General features: G+C 46.2%; 1 protein-coding gene across 3 annotated transcripts in view; it reads left to right on the top strand.

Moving 5' to 3' along the window:
* The window catches only part of RCN2 (reticulocalbin 2), a 310,020-nt gene that overhangs the window by 241,924 nt on the left and 43,729 nt on the right, over positions 1 to 24,367 (top strand). For all 3 annotated transcript variants that reach the window (XM_069610923.1, XM_069610924.1, XM_069610925.1), the window contains exon 7: positions 10,570 to 10,712. In XM_069610923.1, coding sequence (XP_069467024.1) covers positions 10,570 to 10,712 — 143 coding nt within the window. The remainder of the gene's footprint in view (positions 1 to 10,569; positions 10,713 to 24,367) is intronic.

Raw genomic sequence — 24,367 nt, 5'->3', positions numbered from 1 at the left:
CCTCAGGCTTTCCCCGATTCAGTATTAAAAGCAGCCTTTCTTCTCTCCCATCTATCAGGGGTAGCCGCCACATGGGCCAATCCATTGCTGGAAAACAACCTCCCTGCGTTGTACGATTTCGAATTGCTGACCCAAGAGATGGCAAAAGTATTCGACACCAGGCACAAAGCGCAGTCTAGAGACATGGAATTCCTAGATCTCACACAGGGTCGCTCAACCCTCATAGAGTACATCACCAGGTTCAATCAGCTGTCTGCGGAGACCTCCTGGCCAGAAAATAAAAAGGCTGTGGTGTATTACCGGGGTTTATCTGGGGCCATGAAAGATGCCTTGTCCGTAGTGCCTACGTTTCCCACAGTATATGCTGATTTGGTGGACTTAACATTGCAAGTCGATGCCAGACGATCGGAGCGACGCGGAGAAGGTTCATCCTCGTTTCCACTCCCATCCACGGCCGTTGCTACCCCCGAACCCATGCAGATAGGCGGGATCCGCAGCCCTATCTCTCACGTTGAACGAGGGCGCAGGAGAACGGACAATGCCTGTTTTTACTGCGGTCTTAACGGCCATTTCATAAAAGAGTGCCCTCGCCGTCCGAAAAACAGAAACCCGGGTTTTCAGAAGGCTCGCCCCTAAGATCAGAGGTAGGAGGGAGTACTATCCGGAATACCTCTGAACCTACCTTTGGTCCTGTGCGACCCATTATAGTACAGGCCTTTCTGAACCATGCTACTGGTTCTCACGCCGTGTCAATAGTGATAGACTCAGGTGCTACAGGCTGCTTCATCGACATAGCCTTGGCCGGTTCATTGAACCTGCCTTTGGTCACAAAGGATTGTCCCGAACCGGTCCAGGCGGTGGATGGTACGTCTCTTGCCTCTGGCCCGATCCGGCAACAGACCGCTCCCTTAGAGCTGGTTGTTCAGGAAAACCACAAAGAGACGATATCATTCGATCTCATCTCTACCCCTCAGTTCGGAGTAATATTAGGCATTCCTTGGCTAAGGCTGCACAATCCCCTCATTAACTGGGGGACGGGTCAGGTTTCATTCAAATCCGAAACATGCCAACACTACTGCCTCCTGGCAACACCTCAGTTCTCCAGTCCAGCGGGCATCCTGGGAAGCGTCACGTCCATGGCTATAGGGGACAATACAGACCACCATGATACGCACACAGTAGGGGCTGTCACGGGTGGGATACCTGCTGTTTACCATGATTTCCAGGCGGTATTCGATAAGGGTTCGGCAGAAGGTCTACCTCCGCATCGACCTTACGACTGTCCTATCGACCTGATACCTGGCGCATCTATCCCGAAGGGTCGTATCTACTCCCTTACTCAGGTGGAAGAGCGGACCTTGCAGGAGTATGTCCAACAGGCTTTACGGCTAGGACATATTCGTCCATCGACTTTTCCGGCTGCAAGCCCTATATTCTTCGTTCCAAAGAAGGAAGGGGACCTCCGTCCCTGTGTCGATTATAGGCGCTTGAATGCCGTCACAGTGAAGAACCGCTACCCCATACCTCTGATCACTCCCTTGTTGGACAAACTCACCCATGCCACAATATACACCAAACTAGACCTCCGCGGGGCATACAATCTTATACACATGCGTGACGGTGATGAATGGAAAACGGCCTTCTGCTCACGACAAGGCCTATTTGAGTATACTGTCATGCCTTTTGGCCTATGTAACGCCCCGGCCACCTTCCAACACTTTATGGACGACGTTTTTAACGACATCTTGAACACTTATGTAATTGTTTATCTAGATGACATTCTGGTGTTCTCCACTTCTCTTGATGAACACATAAAACATGTCAGAGAAGTGCTGTCGCGACTACAATGCAACGCCCTTTACGCCAAACCCGAGAAATGTACGTTCCATGCAAATCAAATCGAATTCCTGGGGTTCCATATCACGCCCAAGGGACTCTCTATGAATCAATCCAAGGTACGGGCAATCGACGAATGGCCCACTCCGACCAATCTCAAGCAGCTGCAGTCGTTCCTAGGATTCGCGAACTTCTATCGGAGATTCATATCAGGGTTTTCTTCGGTTGCGGCTCCACTTACGGCACTCACTAGCCCTTCTGTCCCCTATGTATGGTCCACGACTCAGCAATCTGCTTTCGACATACTGAAAACCCTGTTCACCTCCGCTCCGGTATTACAGCACCCTGATCCCGACCTTCCGTATATTCTGGAAGCAGATGCCTCGTTCTATGCATTAGGTGCGGTGTTATCCCAGACCTGTCCTACCACCAACCGTTTGCATCCGGTAGCATTCCACTCCCGCAAGTTCACGACTACCGAACTACACTACACGGTTACAGAAAAGGAACTACTGGCTATTAAGGATGCACTACAGGTCTGGAGACACCACCTTCTAGGTGCCAAACATCAAACCACGGTGTTCTCCGATCATAAAAATCTCCAGGACCTTGCTTCCTTGAAGTGCACCAACAGTCGCCAGGTTAGGTGGCATCTGTTCTTTGCCGCTTATGATTTCGTGGTCAAACACAGGCCCGGTGTTGGGCACGGTAAAGCCGATGCCCTGTCCCGTTCACCTGGGGGGAGACCCTTCCCTTTTTCCCGGACACCCTGTTGGGAAAGAATCACGTTATCTGTCTATGCACACCAACTCCCTCCTTGTTGTCCACTGTCCGCCAATGGGCCTCTCGGTATCCGCAATCTTTGGCGGAATGGGACCCAGTCATGCAAGATGGTTTGCCTTTCGTTCAGGGGGGTAAACTCCTTCTACCCACAAGTGAAACCCGGAACCAAGCGCTGACCTGGTCCCACGACGCTGCCGTCAACGGTCACCCCGGACAGCTTCGCACCTTAGATCTCCTTAAGCGTTGGTGCTGGTGGCCTACGATGAAGCGTGACGTACGGGACTATGTCAACACCTGTGCGGTGTGTGCCCAGGGCAAATCGCGCAGGGGTCGGCCTTTGGGTCTGCTCCTTCCTCTCCCAATCCCTCCACGACCTTGGCATACGATCTCCATGGATCTGGTCACTGATCTCCCCCACACTCATGGGTTTGACACTATTTGGGTCATAGTCGACTCGTATACCAAGTTTGCACGTTTTATACCCTGTAAGGGAATTCCCTCAGCCCCTGTCTTGGCCAAACATTTGTTCAAACATGTATTCTGCCTTTTCGGATTGCCCCATGTGTTCGTCTCTGACCGTGGATCCCAGTTCACCTCCCGCTTTTGGCGGGCCCTAACCGCTCTGTTGGGCATAAATCCCCGGTTTTCCTCTTCGTATCACCCGGAGAGTGACGGTCAGACCGAAAGGGTCAACCAAACGATGGAACAGTATCTACGCTGCCTGACACTGCAATACCAGGACACATGGCTCAATCTGCTACAAATTGCGGAGTTTGCCTACAACAATGCTCTGCACTCGGCTACCGGTTACTCACCTTTCTTTTCACTCTACGGTCAGCATCCTCGTGCCCTCCCCATTCCAGACTATTCCTCTTCCGACACCCCGGCCGCATCGGCTTGTGCCCGAGACATCGTATCTGTACACGCTCAGACCTTGGTCCACTTGCGTGAGGCACAGGCTTCTATGAAGGCGGCTGCTGACAAAAAGAGGGCTGTTCCGCCCGTTTATGGGGTGGGGGATAGGGTTTGGCTGTCCACTCGTCATCTACATATCCCTGGCTGCCGCAAGCTGTTGCCTCGTTTTGTGGGTCCTTATGAAGTAGTCAAGGTTCTGAACCCGGTGGTGTTGCGTCTGGCGGTTCCCCCCGCCTGGCGGATCCACCCAGTATTCCACGTTTCTCTCCTTAAGCCTTGCCCTGGCCCTACCCGCTTGGTTTCTCCTCCTGCTCCCGTCTCTGTCTCTTCTCCCGATGTGTTTGAGGTCCGGGTTATTTTGGGTTCTCGCGTTCATCGGGGTGTCCTGCAGTACTTGGTGGACTGGTTGGGTTATGGCCCGGAGGATCGTTCGTGGGTGGCTTCCCGGGATGTTCATGCCCCCCGTTTGTTGGCCCGTTTTCATCGTGATAATCCTGCGAGCCCACGCGGTCGTGGGCCTTTGGGGGGGGGCTCTGTCACGTCCCCGGTCCTGCCCTCCTCCCGTCACTCACCAGGCACCATTCGTTCCCGTACCCACCACCCACACCAACGGGGAAGACACGGCAGGCGGGATGTCCGAGGGGGCAGAACCACCTCTTTCCGCCCATTTCCGTGCTGGCGCTTGCCATAGCGTCTCATACATGCCCGACGGCTCCTGTGTCGGCGGCTCCAGCTTCCGCGCACGGGGGAACCTGATCGCGTCTCGCTCAGACGATCACGTGACTGGTCACGAGATCGCCTGTAGCCGACGCTGGCGTCCACATCGGACGAACACCAATCACTGATGGCGTCTGTCCATCACGTGACGCTCCTGTGCGGTCACGTGCCCTGTCACGTGATCTACCTTTCCTTCTAAAAAGAGCTGAGAGGAAACACTCAGTGCTTCACAGCTGTTTCCACCAGAGACCTGTTCGGCATTACCCTCGTTCTTCTTGATACACTTTGGAAACTCGACCACGGACCGTTACTTGGACTTGTCTTGGATTGCCCTTTTGTTTCGACGCATCTTCTGGACCCTTGGAACTCTTGACCACCCTTTTTCTGGCCCTGGAATTGCTCTGGATTACCCTTCTGTTTTGGCGAACTTCTACCCACGCTCCTGGCGATCACGTTTTGTCTCCTGAGTCATTTGGGGTTCACCACCTGGACCTTGGATGGACTTGCTATCTGGTCACGCTCTGGCTACCGGTGTGAGTTGGAGGAAGTGCTGTACATCCCAGCCTGCTGTCGATCTTCCCTCGTTGTCTATTCAGGTTTGCTACCTGTCCTGTCATCCCCAGGGTAAGCGTTGTCATTTTTTCCCTGTTTGCTTGCACTGCCATTATTGTTCATAGTATACCTGAGCCTAACCTTTGCCTTGCAGCACTCAGGGGTCCTTCCGGTGTTCCGGGTATCTGATTGACGACGCCACTCATCACCTGTGGCCTCAAAGATTGCTAGGGCAGTATTCTTTACCTGCTCGAGCGGTACTTGGGGACGGAGGTAGTTTATAGCTGCACGACCATCAAGGCGGATCACCAAGATCAGAACAATTACCGAGTCTGGTAACTATGGTCCCTGGGGCATTACCTGACTCGGTAATGGCCCCGCGCCGAGGGGCATATTGCTTAATTATTAGGGAAAGAATTGAATTACTATACTACTAGCGATTATGAGACGATGGAACTTTGAGACCTGTCTTAATAACTCAGTATATTCATTAATTTCTGTTTTTTTATATTTAAACATACTTATTCTATATTGCATTATTTTTCACTTTTTCACTCCCCTGATAAAGAGCAGGATTGTGTGAAACACATGTTAGCTGTATCCACTATTAACCTGTCACATATCTAAATAAGTCTTTTGTAAATTATGATTGCAAACATTCTTTTGCTAAACGAAGAACATTATTTATATTTCATTTAAATGGCAGAGCACACAATTTTCTTTGGGGAATTTTGTTTCAAATTAAGATTTCAGTGTGTAAAGGCAGTTACCTCTACCTGAGTTGCCCACTCTGGCTACCCAGCCGCCAAATAAATAACATCCTTTTATATCCAGCAGCTCGGCAGCATGGCTCCATTGCCCTTTATTTGGACAGTTTATTTTCTCTGTTAATAGCGATGTGTGCTTCATCTCCATTGATTGGATCTGCGAGGCAAAGTTGGCAATGTCTCCTGTACCTGCTAGCATTACTGATGGGCAGAAACAAGAGTTTTTGTAATAGTGCATGTGCAAAACACAGCCCAAAATATTGGTATACACTGTATTGCACTGATGTGCTTCTCTTGGTTATATCCTATCGAATATCCTAGTGCAAGACATATAGCTTATGCTCTGAATGCCAAATGATCAAACTTGAACAGGTTTAGCTTCATATTATTGCAACAGAGACTCTGATTTAAAATAAACCAATTTTAAAAGTAGGTTACTATAGCTGTGCTGCAACCAGGATCATTATGGCTGATAAATGCTTTGTTTTGTGCTGAATGTCCCAATAACGTGTAGTTCTTTGTGTGACAGAATGCAATCTGGTGAGGTCATGATAGTGTTACCCTTTTTTAATCTATAGAAATAAAATGATGCTGGCAATTCTGTTTCTGAAAGGGAGCCCTGCTATTCAGAACCCACTTTCATAATGCCAAAATACTAGCGTACTGATGTGGTTTTTCCTGACTTCTCTGCAACTGCCCTGCAGTGGCAGCAGGGCACGGTCAAAGGTCACACACGCATTCCTGACAGCTGGAGCCTAACCTACCATTGGGCAAGGAGGCTTTTTAATTATTTGCACCTCTAGTTCAAAGCAATAGTGTACCACAGCCGCCTGGTGGCACAGTAAACTGTAAATATAAATCACTGTTAGTTATGCCATGGTGGTTGCTAAAGTTAGGTGACTCGTTCATGAAAGGGCTGGTGTGAATTCGATGTCTGGTCTGTGTGTACGCACAAGATCCACGTGGGACCCTGCCAGGAAGCTATCAGTTTGATCCCCCAAAGGCAGGCAGACTCATTCCTCCAGGACACAGGAACCCTCCCTGTGGGGTCCCCTAGGAGACAGTGCTTCAAACACAGAACTAACATAACAACATATACACTCACACCAGGGTGCTGATTACCAGAGTCCTTTTGAAGTAGATGAACTTGGGAAGGGGGAGTGGAGATGGAGTAGCCAGGATGAGAGGGTTGGGCCAAGAGAGGGGTTCCACCATCTTGGATTCTCTTGTGGCTCCTGCCCTCTCTCTCTACTTCCTGCAGAGAAAGCACTATGGATATTGCCTCCAAAAAGCAAAGGACACTTGTTACACAACAACTTGGAGTGGACCCCCGACAACAGGCTTGTTTTGGATCAATCTGCTGTAGCATGTTGGCTTTATAAGGTGGGATATCCTTGCCCTTGGTTGATTCATCTTTGAACTTTAAGACAGGAAGCTTTACCTGGAACTCTGTTGGGGATTCATCCTATTCCAAAGTCCTCTTCCATGAAAACGTCTGTCTTCATCTCTATGGCGGAGGAAAGGTCTTCTCCCTACTTCCTGTGAGAAACCTGAGGGTATTCTCCCCAACAAACCTCGAGAATCCCTTAATCAGGTGGCCAGGACGTGGCCATCGCTGTTGGATCCAGTTCCTGGGGGTGAACCAGTGGGGGAGGATCACCTGGGTAGGGGGACCTAGGGTTATGCTCAAGGGAATAGCCCAGGTGAGACGCGGTACCATTGCAGAGAGGATGGTGAGGGGAATTAAGTCTCTGAAGCTTTTATAAGCTATTCCTGCTCATCATCTCTTCCACTCATTGAATCTCCCTTTCCCTAAGGTAAAGCCAACAACCCATTCTCATCTGGTAAACCTGTTAAGAACCACAATTCCCAGAAACCCTGTTTTCCTGTTCCCTGTCTGAATACTCCCAATCATTCTTCCCGTACCTCATTATTTTCCGCACACCCAACCTACTCAGGCAAAATACTACAGTTCCCACAATCCCTCTTGTGTATTTCACGGTCCCAGCTATTCCCGTTTGCCTCACAAACCCTACCAATCCCTTCCCTCTGGCATTTTCTGAGCATCCAACCCACTATGACAGAACACACTACTGTTCCACAATCCCCTCTGTTCGCCATCCCGGTCATTCTCGTCCATTTAATAAACCATACCCTTCTGAGATCACCCAAAACCCAAATACGAAGGATATGATTCTATACAACACTTCTTTCTCTCCGTACCTCGTAGGATATTCGAAATCTCTAATTTACCCCCTTTCCGATACAAACCCCTTTAGACAACAGACTTGTTATAGAACTGTTAACCTGTTATGTCCAGACACAAGGGTCAGGCAAGGTCGGGCATTTCATCAGAATCACCCACACCCGACGGCCCTTCTTTTTCCCCAAAGGGATAAAAGGTGGAGCAAAAGAGCACAAGGAGAGCAAGGCGAGCACGGCAGACCACAACGAGATGGCTAATCGGGCGCGGCAGTTCAAGCGAAGGAGAAAGGTGGCAGGAATCGAGCGGTTGGCGAGGAGAGAAGTGACCTTGCCCTTTTCGCCCCAGGCCCGCGGAACCTTTGTGGAAGAGAGCCTAAGACCGCGAACAATAGCACAGTGTCTTGCAGCAGATGTCAACTGTACACAGGGCATGCCTATGCCGATGAGCAGGAGTGAGGGAAGCTCCCGCGCCCGTGGTACAGGCCTCGACTCCAGGAAAGCCAAAAGTCAAGCGGTTCATCACAGCCGGCGAGTCGAGGGGGAGAATCAATAAGAACCGTACTGTGTTGAGGGAGAGAATCGCAAAGTGGCAAGTTTGAACCAAGTTCTATGAACTATGAAAGAACTGTAAACCGTGTTAAAGGGGAAACGAATTGCAGAGGAGAGAACCACGTGAGTGTTAACTCAAGAGACTGGTCGAGCCCCATATGAGAGAAACTACAGATACCAGCAGGCCGTAGGAGAGCCAGCGGACTAGATCAAAGTGGTCATACTGAGGGTCAAGCAAAATCCCTCTACAATCGAAAGACTTTGATCTACAAACTAAGTGAAAGAAAGGGAAGTGAATCCCGCAGTGAGAGGGAAACCAGGGAAGCCCTCACCCAAGTATTGGCAGTCAAGAACGGTCCAAGCCCGACTGAGGGAGATCCAGGGAAGAAAGCGATCACCCAAAAGTTCACTGAGAAAAGAACTGCTATATAATTTGCAGGAATACGATACATGAAGCGTCAGCAACCAGAAGAGGGGGACCCAGGGGTGAACCATCACCCTGTGAACTTTGGAAACTGAACTTCATTTGTTTGTTAAAGGAACTTTTGTTTTGCATATTGAACGCATTAGGCCCTCGAAGGCAAGAGACTTTCAAAGGAAATGAGATTTGGCCATCAACGGTCCTAAGAACTGCCAGATTTGGCCATCAACGGTCCTGAGAACTGCCATTGGTACTGTCGTCTCGTGATGGAGAATCCCGAGACTGCACTGTGCTCCACGAGACCCAGGATCTGCATCCTGACATATTATTTGAGAACACTTCTTTCTTTTTTCGAACTATGCCACACCCCTTTTTGCATTAGTTGTAAGGTTTGGGAATAGGTTTCTTAGTATAGGCCCTTTTTAATTGACACAACACCACTAGGATTGCCTTATTTTTCATTTGATGGTCGACGCTTGCTCCCATCCACGATTTTGGGTTTAGATTGGGTGTTTTCCCAACCTGCATACAGCATTCATTGTTCAATAAACGCCCTTGAACTGTGATCACTTGTGTGTCTTACTTGTTGCCACCATGAGTTCCTCACACTACCTTAGTGGCACATTGACACTGCTGTGGACTTGGGCCTCTTTTCTGCTTTTGCACTGGAACGAATATCCTGTGCAGTGGAGGTGAATGCCCGCCTGTAGGTGCCAGACATTCTTCCTTGAAAGGTCTGGCCTTCTCCTTGAAAGCCCTCGATTGGACCTCACAGCAGCTCAGAAGCCCAAGAGCAGCTTAGGCCCGGTTTAAGCGCCTTGAGACGTCTTCAGGCTGGATTGACTGTGCTCTGCACAAGCCACTACAGGACCGGCGGTGTTGATTTTGGCACTGTAGGAACGTCAAACTGCATACCTGCTTCTTCATGCTGTCTCAACACCAACTCGACCTAGTAAAGCGCATCACCGCTGCAACTAGGCTGCCGGTTTGGTGCTTTGGCAGCATCCCAAACGGCGACTTGACCCACGAAGTGACGACTTCCTGTTGGAAGCAATCGACTCTCGTCTGAAATGCTGACCTGACCCAGTGGACGCTTCATTTTGATCTAACTTGACCTGTTGGGAACCATTTGGACATGTCTCGAGCACTGATTTGATCCACAGAGAGCCACTTTTCAAAGCAGACTTGCCACTGCAGCAAAGCAACTCGACCGTCTCTGCACTGGCACAACTGCAAAAAAGCACCAAGAAGTCAGACTCCATGCTGTCAAGTACCCAACACAAGTAATAAATATATTTGCAATGGGCCTGTCCCGCTGGCGCACCTTAAAGGGTCCTAGTGACTTATAAAACCTTACTCGATGCCTTTTAAAGACACCTTCAAGTACTTTTGGCAATTGCTGTTCAAATCAATTGCTTGTAACCCTGTCTTCGTCCAGAAGGACCTCTTTGCTCTCTTAGTGTGCATCCTCTGTGTTTCCTTTACAGGGGTTGTTCTTTAAGTTCCTATTTATCTAGACCCTTGGATGGACATTCTTTGATTTTGGTACCACTGAACTATGTAGATCCCTTTTGGTCCACGTTTCTACCACGTTTAGAGGCGATTTGGATCACTGCTAGTTTAGTAGTACTACAGGGCCGGGTAGACTGTTTAGCACCTACTCCTCCTATTTACTTCTACAGAACAGTAGTTTTGTTATCACAATATGTTGATGCCGGTGATGAAAAGAATAACTTGCTAGTAATGTAGCTTTATTAACGGGAAAGAGAATAACCTTTTTGTCTTTACAGAAATATGTAACGTGTCACAACTTTTGTGTTCTAGAAGCGAAGGACGATCCCGAATGGATAATAGTCGAAAAGGACCGTTTTGTCCATGATTATGACAAGGATGGGGATGGTAAACTCAATCCTGAAGAGCTGCTCTCTTGGATAGTTCCCAATAATGAAGGCATTGCACAAGAAGAGGTATTTGAGAGCATGATCAATGTATATATAACCAGTGAACTATGGTGTTGTAAGACTATGGTGTTCATCGCCGAGTATGAAGGCTTTGCTTCTTTCAAGAATGTCAATGAGAACAAATCGTATTTCAGGATTAGTGACCCTAGATCCTTGTTAATAGAATGCCAAGTATCTTCTATATACAGACTATTGGGCTGTATATAGATTATTTGGTGATAGAAAGACTGTATTAGACTATGAACCCTCAGAAACAATAAAAATTATGATGGTTTATTTATCAATCAACTTTATTTTGGAAAAACGTTCCATAAAAGTTATACAGTAGCATTTCATAAAAACATAAGACATGAATAGAAATGGGTTAAAAACCCACAGACACTAAATCATTGCACAGTTCTCCGAGAAGAATCTCTTTTCTTCCAGGCACATATCAAGTAAGTTGAAACAGCAAATATAACATCAATAGATTTTGCTTATTTACATAAATGTTAAGCAATCGAGAATGATCTCAAACCCCAGTTATTAGTACATGAATTCCAAATTTATTTTCCTAATGGGATCATATAAGGGGCTGTATAGCGTGGCCGGGTTTCTCTAGCAGTCACCCTGATTATTCGCAGAGTACATTTGGGCCCCTCAGAAACTCCCAGCCACAAGAACGGAGGACTCGGCCATGGGGCAAAGTTACTGTTGTTTATTAGCATATAAGCATAACCGGGATCACACCAGAAAAACAAGGTTCATCTAGATCTCTCAGCTTCTAAGCATGTGTAACCCAGTTGTATTTCGGTTTGACGTCACAAATCCAGGTACCCTCCTGGAAACCTATCAGACGTTTACTTTGGTCAGTTTGGGTAAGTTATATATAACGAATGCATAGGTTAGTTTTATGATTGGTTAGTTATGTCCAGTGATGACGACTCCTAGGGCCGCCTCTACTAGCACCCGTCTACAGTGTTGCACGGTTGCCGAAAGACCATTGGCCCTTGCAACACATATCCCCACGTGAAAGGTGAATTTGTATTGGGCAGTATGTATCCTCCCAGCCCTGGGGATCCTCGACAGTTCTCAGACTGAATGTACCTTTTCAAGGTAATGAGATAACATGGAGGTGAGAATCGTTCCCTAATGTTGCTATTCTCTGATCACCCAAGCCTGTGAGAGTACAGTTAGTTAACGAAACGTGGGCAACACTTGTATCGTCTCTCTGGTTCTCTGGAAACAATCTTCTCTGTCTGGGTCACGTGTGTTGAGACCACGCAATGAATACCTTTCGTCTGCAATTATGGAGGGTTTTAGCCTGAATTTCTGCAGGTGGCTCACTATCTCGGTAACTGGAATTTTCTTGCTTCCACTTTGTCCTTGGCTGGGCGTCCTGTTTCTGCTCGCCTCAAGCTGCGGTGATGGTGTCAGCTTGTCTGTGTAGTCAGAATCTGTCTCCGTTTTTGTTTGTTTCATAGGCCTGTAATTTCTATAGTATTCCTTATGGCTTCTCCATGTTGGTAGCAGTTAAGCATGTGCAAGCTAAATATATGAATTCTGTGCATTTTACGGTTTCAGCTTTGGTGAAAGACATAGAGATGTATGTGTGTTCGCACCCTGCAAAAGTGGGTCATAGGCATGTGCTCCGTGCCTATTTGCAATGAACTAGTACAGGTTTGTGTTGCTTCATGAATGGTTGAATATGTACTTATGAATAAGCGCAGCTACGTTGTGATGTCAGTGATGATGTCATTGGTTTCTGATTTTCCAGTCAGTCGACCTGATTGATTGAGGTCAATTCCATGTCGTCCAAATCATCAATTGGGTATGGCCTGAATAGTTGTCTGAGAGTATCGCTTTTCACACTTGTGATACATCGATGATTGCGGTGATGGCCTAAGAGTGCGGCACATCTATTGTTTCTCTGTTTTTGTGTGGAGATTCGTACGGGGGGCATGAGGGTCAGATTTGGCCCCTCGTCTACAGGGCAATTAAAGAGGAAGTGTTGTAAAGCTTCTTTCACTGTTAGACAGAAGGGGCACATGGGAGAAAGTTCATTTTGCCACTTGGATTTGACAATTGCAAGAGGTAAATTGCCAAAGCGCATTTTGGTATATAAAGATAATTTTACTGGGCCATCTATCAAGGTTAGATACCCCTTTAGCAAGTATGTATCTTTACACATGAGGTATTCATAACCCAAAGCCAGATTTAGGCACTTTGTAACATACTCACCCCAGAGATAATGCGAGCTGAGTATCTAAGACAATCGCTTTGTCTGATTCCTTAATGGACTCTGGGCAGAACCAGAGTGCGTCCATCCCAAGTTTAAGAGCAAGAACCATTCTATGGGCAAACCAACCAAGTAACACTCGTTGCCGCATGACAACTGTTGGGTAAGAATTTGTAGAGTCCAACTGGTGTGGGACTTTACAAGACTGATCTCTTGGCATTGGGTAACCCACCTTTCAATTTCGGCCTGTACTACACAAGTTGGTAAAGTGACTGAGCAGCCAGGTTTATCTTAAGAGGGGTAGTGTGAGCTGTATAATGAAATTAGTAAATACAGGTATTCAGGTAAACACTTTATAACTATTTATTTATGTATACTCAAGGATAATTCAACAAGCTTTTAAAAGCAGCAATTAATAGTAACATTAAATCAAAAGTTAGGATTCAGTTCAACAAGAGCAATAAAGTAGGCGGGTAAACCTTTCTTATGCTAAACATGTTCCAGCACACTGAATTATGTCATTTAAGGTCTGTATTGGCACTTATTTGTGATCACCATTACAATATTGAAGTTTCAAGAGTGGAAAAGTTACTCCGGTCAGAACATACTTGATAAGTAATAAAACAGTTAGATTCTCCCAGAGGGATGTAGGCAGTCTTTTATCCCAGCAATAATACCGCTTTTCACACATGCGATACATCGATAATTGCAGTGATGGGCCTAAGAGTGAGGCACATCTATCTTTTCTGTCTTCATGTCGAGAGTCGTGCAGGGGGCATGGCAGTCAGATTTGGCCCCTCCTCTACAATTCCACCCCCCTCCTCCCCTCTGGTCAATGAATCGACCACACTACCTACACAACTCTCTACTCATCTACAGTTTTGGGAGCCACACTTTCGTTAGTCCTCTGAGAGGTCCATAGTACTTGGCATGGTCATTCATCCAGGCTCCATGTGACCTGCAATATGATTCAGTCTGTAGTTAGACAGTAGTTAGACAGTGATCCAAAGTCGGAATCACTCCCTGCATAGTCTTAACTCATTGATAGAAACCTCACATTTGTACAAATATACAATATTCCTATTAAATGTATTTGTTTGGTTTTACATGTGATTTTGTTTTTTGTTCTATTAATTGTTCTGCTGTTTTTTCTCACACATTTATGTGCTATCACCATGTTATGTCATGTATTGATGTACCAAGATGTAATTAATAAATCTATATATTTTTTGATATGTACTCTTGTCCAGAAGGATCAATACTTCCTCAGAAATATTGCATGAAGGTGGGAACGCTATAAAGAGGCCTCCCCTCAGTGGCTCTAGGTTCTTTGTATGTATTTATGTGTGTGTGTTCCACTTTTTTGTTGCAATATCTAAATAACACGTCAAAAAATTCTGCGATCCCACCTATGTAACCTATGCATGTGATCTAACCGCAGTCTGTCAGCGGAGTACCAAACCCACTTCCCCAATAGTCACGTGTGTTGTAAGGGTAATCGAACATTGCTCCTGTCTGGAACACAGGGCACTCCGTCAGTTGTGATTTTAATGCATTTCATGCTTTTGTCTCCTTTATCTTCTGTCTCTATGTCAATCGGCACCTTCATCCCTTAAGTCTTCTTAGTTGTTTTTCTACGCTGTGCTATTATTATCCTGACGACACAAAGTGCTAGCAACACTGGTACTCCTGTTGCCATCAGTCCATTCTCCGTCCATTCTTCATTCATGTTGACATCTATGAGAATATGTATGACAGCCAACCTTCAACTTGTCCAACATTCTTGGCTTCTGCCTCCATCTTCGTATGAACTTCAGCATGCCTGGTGATGGCCTCTGTCCGCATCCCATTATCTTCGTCATTGGCAGGAACGAATGTACAGCAGGAAAACCCATTCTTGGTGCAAACAACTCCTTCCATTGCTGTGAGGAGATACAGAACATATCTGTTCTGGAGAGCCATCAATCTTGCAGCTCTTGGCGCTTCCTTGAAGGTGTTGAGGCCTTTGACGGTTGAGATTGTCTGCATCAGCTCCCAATGGGTAATCTAGAGCCACTTGGCATTTGTGCTTGTCTGTACTGCTGGAACAATGGATGCAAAGAACATCCCGGTTGTGCTGAACAGCCTGTGTTCTGGTACTATCTCATCCAATGCCCTTTCCATGTCTGACGAGGCATAGGTCCCTCTTATTCTCCTCGACTCTGCAGACCTTGTCCTTCATTTTTTTTAATGTCCTTCAGAGGCACCCCTAATGCTGGGGTATTCAGATGTACAAGTGAACATACCTCCCGACCCCCAGTTGGGTGGCAGCTGAAGGTATGCTTTCTACCCACAAGCCCAGTAGTGATCCATTAGCACTGCTGTTCTGACCTTCATAAACGTTATCTTCAAAATCTGTTTGCATCCTTCATTCTCTCCAACTTCTACTTCTCCATCATTCTGGAAACATAAAGCAGCTCCCTTGCGCGGTATGATGGGCATGGGTCCTGCCTCGTTTTCAACCCATGTGAGTAATCTGGCACTTCACATTCCTTAAGGCACTTGTCATTTTCCTGCTGTACTATTTCCAATGGAACCGTTCGGAGAGCATGTGTTTTGCTCCCAAATACTCCCGTCTTTCCATCCTTCTGATGTGTATACTTGTCCATACACCAACATCTGTGGTCTTTCCCAACATCCTGGCATTCCTCCTATCTCTAGGTGCCCTGTCTTGGGACACTGCAACTCCTTTTGTGTCACTGTCTGTACTTCTCCTTTGCGTGGTCCTTCTGTGATATATTCCATACTGTATTCCAGTAATCGTCTAACATGTATTGAGTCTTTTTTTAGTTTTCTTCGTACGGGAATGTTTTCTTGGACACCCACCTCAGTGTTGCTCATTTCCCTTGAAGTCGACCTCTTGTGGTGAAAAGTGATAGATGCATGAGGCCTTGTGCTCTTGCGGCTAGATTTTCAGTTGCCACAAATGTTCTGGAAGCCCTCATGGCGTAGGGGATGAGAGCGGACATAGCAGCTCTCTTTGGTTGTTTCCCCACAGCCATTTGGTTATACCAGATACAATTCGATATATGTGCCCAATTAGTTTTATATGAATTAACCTAATGGAAATCTACCTCTGCACTGCGCCTAACGCTTTTTACTTTTTTATCAGTGCTTGCTGTCTGCCTTGATATAGCTTCCGTAACAGCATGGACTGGCGCCACGTTAGTAAAGGTCAAAGCTTGTGCATGTGCAAACCACAATCTTTGTAAAGTAAGGAGTGTAAAGAAGTAGAAACAGCAGAAGGCACAAAACATTATCCAACAGTTTGTATTTTCCCATCTCGTTAACTTGCAATGCTCCTGATGCCTGTGGTTGGATGCTGAAAAGCCTCAAAAGTGTGTTATGTAGTTAGTATGTGTTAATTTAAGCTCTACGTCAATGGTATTGGGTGAGTGCTGCATCGAGCTATCTCCCACACTATACGTATTCTCGGGTTTCCACGTAAAGAAATAATGGATGGGTCTCCACTTGTCAAGTGTAGATAAGTATGGGCTACATATCAGAGAAATGCTTGAAAAAATAGTCTTGGATGTATCAATCGCTCCGATTCATTTCGTATTACATAATAAAGTATACCTGGAATGAGTTATGTCTCTGAAAGATCATATCGAAAAACAGTCCTTAGTCTGGAAGAGGCCTCACCTTAGCTGGGCTTGACGTCTCCAATGTAGTTCCAAACCTTTTTACTGTCATGAGCACATCCAGAGATTCTGGTTTAGATTCAGAAATTCAGGTCAGGTGGGATTCTTTGTATAGATCTGTAGGATCTAGGTGTGTGTTGGCTTGGCAAACACTGCATTCTCACAGTATTAAGTTAACCATAGACTTCCATAGGTTCTTAATAGTATTCCAATACCCCTGCGATAGCCACCCTGTGGGTCACTGATGAGTTATACTAGCAAACTAGACATTGGGCATTGATGGCTACATAAGCCCTGCCTCTGCAGTAACCTGCGCTTTGTGTTCGGTCCGCTGACAGCGGTGTAACGCTACCGGCGCTCAGCTCACAGAACCTGCAGAATGAAAAGAGAAGTAATGTGAATAACCTAAAAAGCTCACAGAATATCTAGAGCCCACAGACTAGAAGTTACGAGTTTCCGGAACTGCAGTCTTTCAACCAAAGATCTTTCTTCCGTCATAATTCCAGTTTCAGTCATCAGCCTTCATTCGCAGCCGCAGTAACATTCCAAGGTTTTTCTGGCTTCCGAAGACCTGCAATACAAAGGTATCAAAGTTAATAAAGGAACATTACAGAATGAAAGTGAAAGACAATTCCTACGCGTTTACGTACCTGAAGCTCCCATGATTTTTCTTCACAGTTCAAAGCTGCGCTTCACAAAAGAAGTCTATAGTTTAGACAAAACAAATGTATGCTGTGCAACGCTCTTTTCCCTGATACACGCGCATACTTGCCACAATAAAAAAAACCTTGTCAGGATACCGAAGACACCCCTGTTTTTTGTGCACGCTTCAACTATAGCAAGCGTGCCAACTGACCAGAGAAAAATCTTCATGTTTCTTCCTTAGTAACTCCCAAGTTCTTTAGTTAAAGCTTACAGATCTTTTAATCTTCTTATGAAATTAAGCTACTTCTTCTGATTGTAAAAATCTTAATGATTAAAATACAATTAATAAAAAAAATAAAGCTTATTCTTCAGAGAACCTGCAAAAAGAAAGAAGAATTAGTAAGCAAGAGAGATCTCTCCAACTTTAGAACGTTATTTCCTCAGAGACATTAGCCTTTCCCCTTGGTTCAGTCAAGATACTTTTATTAAGCTTTTAGACACTTGCCTTCAGAGGTTTACCAGAGTTCAACAGCATCTTATACTTCTGAACCCCTCAGCATTTATACGCGCCCCTGTGTAATTGCAGGATGGAGAGCTCCTAAACACAGGTGAGGAGTGTGTGGGTTTTAGAAATAAAAGGGGAGTTTATTCAGGGTGAAAAGCAGAAGAGTCCTAGTAGAAGTTACCATTCTTATCAATTACAATACCTCCCTTCTTGTTATCTCGCTTTCATGACAGGATAAAACCCTTAAAGAAGCAGTCTTAGCAGGGTAACAGGGCTCTTGGATCATTACGCTCCTTTGGAGACCAGGTAAGCGTTACATTTACCATGCAGTTGTACTGCTCTATCCGTTGCTTTTTCTACCACAAAAGGACCCTCAAATTGTGGTTTGTACCACGGCTTCACAACGTTCAGGAGTTGCACTGTGTCCCCAGGATACAACACTGGCTGTTTCAACAGTCTGTTTCGTCGGTGCTGTTGTAGTCTTCACTGTTCTTCAACCTCTTCCCCTGCGCTTGACTAGGAATAAAAGACGCACTAGTCATCAAAGGAGTCACACACTCATACATTTCATCTCCAAAAACTGTGGAAGTTGCACTCGCGTCTGTCAGAGCCCTAGTGGGAGGAGCCAGAGTAAGTTGCATGCGTCGTCCTGTTACCACCTCATGGGGCGTTAAATGGTGGTCAGATCCGGGTTGATTGCGCAATGCGAACAGTGCTAAAGGCAGGTGGCGAAGTCATCCTTTTTTCTAAGTTAACTTTATCTTGGCAATTTTCTCTTTGAGCAGGCCATTTAGGCACTTGCACCCCGTTCACTTGCAGGTGATGGGCACAGGAAAGTGTGTGCTGTATCCCCTGTAGGGTTGTGATATGCACAAAAGTCTCAATATCCATTGTCAGACCGCAGGACCTCACGCATCCCCCATCGTGTGAACACCTCTAATGAGGAATTTTGCAGCCCTGAGGGCGTCTGGGTGTGATCAGGAACCAGCTTGTATTCATTGGTAAAATAAGCACATGACCACTATCGTGTAGCGGTAGCCCTGGCACGCCTGGATCATATCAACCTAGTCTATATGGCAGTGCTGGAAGGGACCAGTCGGGCGTGGTATGGCTCCTCTCACTACACGGAAGGTATGTTCTGCAGCCCATTTTTTACGTTCCACAATTCTCCATAAATGTAGCTACATGCCCCGCCATATTAGGACAGAACCATTCTTCCCGCATGTGTGCAACAAATACCTCTTTACTCATGTGAGTAGAGTAATGCAATGGCATGAGTGCTATCTGCAATAATGCTATTGGGAGTGCTAGTTATCCTGCGCTTTCTTGTCGCCACAAGGCGTCAGTGGGTGATATTGAACACCTCCTTCTCATCCACAACTGTTTTTCCTCTGCCTAAGCCTTCCCCTGAAATTCCATTATTTGCATAGCTGGTAATGTGTTGTAGCCTTCTTTTAAAATCATGTTGTGCACACCAATACGCATGTTTGATGGGGTATAAAAGTATGTTATTTCTGAAAAATATGCTGCACGCTTTGCTTCTGCGTCCACTGCTTGGTTGCCCCGGGAGACTGCGTCCTCCCCCCTCGTGTGGGCCTGGCATTTTACGACCGCTAATGATGCTAGGAGTTGAAGCATCTGTGAGTCTGCTCAATAGGGGAGCATGCTGCACTGGTGTGCCGTCAGCACGCCTGAAGCCACTCCTCCGCCATTGCGACAGTCCAAAGTGTACTGTAGATGTCACGTACGCCGAGTCAGAATACACTGCAATCTCCTGGCCCTTGCGCGCTTCTAATGCTATTATAAGAGCTACTAATTCTGCTGCCTGTGAGGAAAAAATGTGAAGGCAATCTCGCGCTAACTATTGTTTCTGCTGTACAGTCTGCTGTTAATGTCACCACTGCCGTCCTCGTATGTCTCTCCCCTGTTGTCTGGACTATTGTCAATGACCCGTCGATATAAAGCGCTTCTCCCCTACCTCAGGAATGCCGTCTTACTGTTCCATGTGTGTAGTACAGTTGTGTACATAGTCTCCTTCCTCCACTGGTTCTGCTACAAACTTTGCTGGGTTACCAGTCCTGCATCTTACTATTTTGATTGCTGAATTCGACATTATCCCCTCGTATCTGGAAGCCCTGTATAGTCAACATACTCTAGGATTGCAAAAAGGGCGTGCTCCATGTAAAGTGTGGTACTACACCCCATAGTAATACTCGCTGACTTCTCTACCGCAAATGCAGCAGCAGCCAGAGCTTGCTCACAAGGGTAATATCCATTCATCACTGGGTCTAAACGTCCACTATAATAAGCCAAGGGCTTGTGTCGTAGGGTACTCTTCTGTGTGAGTACCGCAAGTCATCATTACTCCGTTGGAGTTCAAAAACAGAAAAAAATCATTGCAGTAATCTGGAATCCCTAACAGTTGAGGTGTGCATATTGCTTTCTTCAGCTATTCAAATGCATCAGTAATTTCATGTGTCCTTAACTACTGGCATTCCCTTTTTTGCGCTTCCTTGAGTCTGCTTAACAAATGTCTTGTGTATGTGCTATAGACAAACGCCCATGCCCTGCAATAATTACAGAGGCCTAGAGACTGTTGCATCTCCCTCACTGTCTTTCACATCAGCGTTCTACAAATCACCTCTGCACTTTCAGGAGTCCTTCGCCCGTCCTGGGATATCAATTGCCCTATGTATAGCACTTGCTTTTGGCAATGTTGTCATTTTGCCTTGGCCACCTTGAATCTGTTTTCTGCTAATACTGTCTAAGTACACAGAGTCATTTCGACACTGGTCTTCTGTCTTTCTGCAGATCAAAATGTCGTCAACGTATTGTATGACAATGCTCTCTATCTGAATGTTGCCTAGATCCCTTTGAAGGACCCTATTGAAAATAGACGGTGACTCGCAATACCCTTATGGTAATCTTCTATGTTTCCACTTCTGGTTTCTATATAGGAACGATGTCAGGTCTTGTGATTCTTCATGAAGTGGTATAGAAAAGAAGGCATTCTTCTAGTCTATTATCGTGAAGTGCGTAGCTTCCGTTGGGATGCTGCACAGAATTGTCGCTGGATTTGGAACTAATGACAATTCTCCTTCCACTATCTGGTTCAGAGGGCGCAAAAAGGCAAGATTCCCTCCCCCACAAACCCCCCCCCCACCTTCGCCTGCTTCACTGGGTACACAGCTGTGTTGCAGTGCGATTCTGAAGGGACCAATATTCCCTGCTTCACCAATGCTGCGATTGTCTCACAAATGCCCTAGTCTGTTCCCTTGATATGGTTTGAGCTTAATTTCTACCGCTCCAATCTCTTAACAAACCCACGTCATAAGGACTAGTGGTCCGTAAGCCATAAGACATTGGGTATCAGCCCTAGGTCTTCATCGAGAAATGGTGGAGGTTTCTTTCGCACCACTGCTGTTCTCTGTGGTACGTGCTTATAATGTATTCCCACCCAATGTGTAATACTCATGTCAAATATCACCTCATTGTCTGATCGAGCATCTTGTAATAATTCCTCATCTGTCATGTCAGTCAGTCAGTCAGTCTGTACCCTTCCCCCCACTGCAATCACTGTCCTCCACGATCGTCCTGCGTCGCCCATCCCATGCAATATTACCGTCTCATTTCTCACTATGGCTGCCTCGATTTCTATTGGGATTACCTTTCCTTCCTTCTCGTCTAAGGGAATCGCTGGTCTAAATAAGAACTTGTTCGGTATTCGTAACAGCCTCCCCTGTATCCCTGGGAGCCATGTGATTAACACTTCCGCTCCATATGAAAACAGTTCATGTCTACTGGCCCCCCGACCCCCTATACCCTCTGCCCACAATAAGCTTGCATGAGTTCCCTCACGTTCATGTAATTAATTCCTGCTGTCAAGCAGACTATTCCCTTGTCAGTGAACGAAATGGTCATGTTCATTCTGCTCATCATGTCTGTACCCGTTATGTTTACTGGTGTGTCAGAAATATAAGTGGCATGCTCATGTCGTGTTCACCTACAGAAAGCGATCATTTGTCAGTAAAAGGAACCAAATCCGACGCCCCACAAAATCCCTGCCCAATGCCTGACATTGGATATCTCACCTTCCTGATACAGGATCCAGTCACCGATGTATCCACGAGAAAGGATAAAGTCTAGTCCCCTATGGTCACCCGTATTTGTGGTTCCTCAGCCGATAGGTGTAACGGATAGGATCGAACACATCAGATCTGTCTGTGGGCTTGTCCTATTTTGGATACAGTGACGTCCCTGTAAATGGATTGCCACCTATAACAGTCGGCCCTCCCAGTTTTCACACGGGAGTCAGCATCTGCATTGTGGAGTCTGCATGTGTCATTGCTATGGTGTTCTGTTGAATTGGTTGACTTCTGCATGTGCCCCTGTGTCTGCAATGCATGTGTCATGGGCTGATATTGTTGTATTTGCATGTCCTGGGTATGCATCTGTTGTGGTGCATATGCCTGTGCTTGCATATTGTCTTGAGTGTATTGTCCATTCGGCTCAGTCTGGTACATGGGTTGTTGCATTCCCCTGTTTTGATATATCTGTCCTCTATCCCTGTAACACTCGGGCTATGTGTCCTTGACATCCGCAAAACCAACTTACTATGGGACCCCCCATTGGCCTTTGCTGTACCCCTTGAAACCCTCCTGTGTTCTGCTGCATTAGTTGCCCGAACCCTCTTCCCTGGGACATCCCTCCTCGTCCTCTTGACCTCTGGTCCATATCGCCTCGTCCTGCGAAACCTCCCCCTGCCATCTGTGGCCTGTTCTGCACATGCTGGGTAACTACTCCTCTATGCTTGTTAGCACAGCCCCTTCCATAGTATATTTTGTTAATTATTTCTGTACTCATTTTGCTTCCCCCTGTTTTTATTTCTCGCATTCTCTTGCATTAATCTACAGGTGTGCACTATGGTTAGCTGGACCTCTGACCACAGTTTAGCCTCCATCCCCACTAGCTTCTTAACCTGCTTTTGCACTTGGTCTGATACTCCCACTGTTTTCTCCAACGATTATCTAGTCTCAAGACGCCTTCTCTCTTGAATCTATTGAATGTATGAATGTGGGTCTTCGTCCTCATGCATTTTTCGTGCCATAATCGTGCGTATTTTTGAAGTGTCTAGAGCTTGCCATACAACCGCTCAACAGTTATTGAACGGTGCATCATCGTGTGCCCTGCTTTGTGCTGTCACTCCAGGGTATCCTGCTCTTTCCCATACATGGTCTGCTACCTCCCCAAGAATGGCTGAGAGTAGGCTTTTCATGTATGCTACTGCTAATGTCGTCCCTGCTGTAAGTCGTTCTATCTCATAGATCCACTTGCCAGCGCCAGCCTTTGACGGTAGCCTGCATCTTAAATTGTTTTTGTCCATTTGCTGCCACAGAATATATTGAGGTCGCCCACCTCCCTTCTCCAGTAATGGGAACTGTTAGCCCCCCTCCTCAGGCATGTCCCCCTACGTCTTTAGTGGCTGTGAACGCCCTTGTCATCCCTGTGTTATTGTCGGTATCTCGCAGCCCCCCCTGTGGGACGCGACAGTCTCCTTCAATGTCTCCCTCTTCTCTGCCCATGCCTTCCTCCTTTCCCCATACTCTCTCTGTCTAGGCATACTCCCTTGGAGCACTGCAAGTGTTTTCGCTCCTCATCGTCCTCGCTCCCCTGTGAGTCTTCGTCTGACCCCATGGTTCCGATGCTATTGTCACTGTCCCCCTGTCTGTCGTCACTGAAACTAAGGCTCCTTAAAACTAGGCTGTCCCGCTGCTTTCCCTTCATTCAATCTGTTAATTCACATTCCCCTCTCACTGAGGGTTCCGCACTCCGTCTGCCCTTGGGACAGTCGTGCTGCTACTCCGGCTCCTATAGAGTTCCCCTATACTTCTCTGTATACCTTCCCCATTGTTTGGTAAGAATTGGTGCAGTCACACTGTGAGACTACACAACACTTATCTGCTTGGTATTAGGCAAACCACCTTTTGGTATAGGTCTGTACTACACAAGTTGGTAGTGTGACTGAGCAGCCAGGCCTATCTCAAGAGGGGTAAATGTGAGCTGTACAATTGAAATTCGTAAATAAAAGTAGCCAAGTAACACTTACACTCAGGATTTCAGTTATAAATAGTTATTTATTTAACGTCCGTTTTTAAATAAGCATTCTTTAAAAAGGCAATTTGTTGTAACAATTCAAATACACTTTAAAATTACTTTTCAGAGTCCAATAAAACCAGTGGATAATCTTTGGATATGCTTCATACACTACTCCTACACCCTGAGGTGACTTCAATCACAAGGATAGTATTTGCATTTATATATCCCACTAATATATACTTTTGTAGACTATTTCTCAGCAATTGTCAGGACAGCTGAATCCTCCAATGAAGTCTAGATAAGCCTTTCCCAGCAGTACCATTATACAACAAGCTACCACCTATAAGGGACAAACGGTATCAAAGTCAATGGATTTAGAAGAGTGCCTTTAGGGAGCCAGGACAGCCAAAGTCATTTGGACACAGTCTACGGATCTGATGCACTTCTTGGACAAAAGTCTTGCACAAAGTTGGAAAGTTCAGAAAAATCACTTGCAGGGTCACAAGCTGTTAAA

The sequence above is a fragment of the Ambystoma mexicanum genome, chromosome 8, assembly GCF_040938575.1.
Source record: "Ambystoma mexicanum isolate Mex_15411 chromosome 8, UKY_AmexF1_1, whole genome shotgun sequence".
NCBI lineage: Eukaryota > Metazoa > Chordata > Amphibia > Caudata > Ambystomatidae > Ambystoma > Ambystoma mexicanum.
Note: the sequence above shows the minus strand (reverse complement) of the source record. Positions and strands in the feature narration are given on the sequence as shown.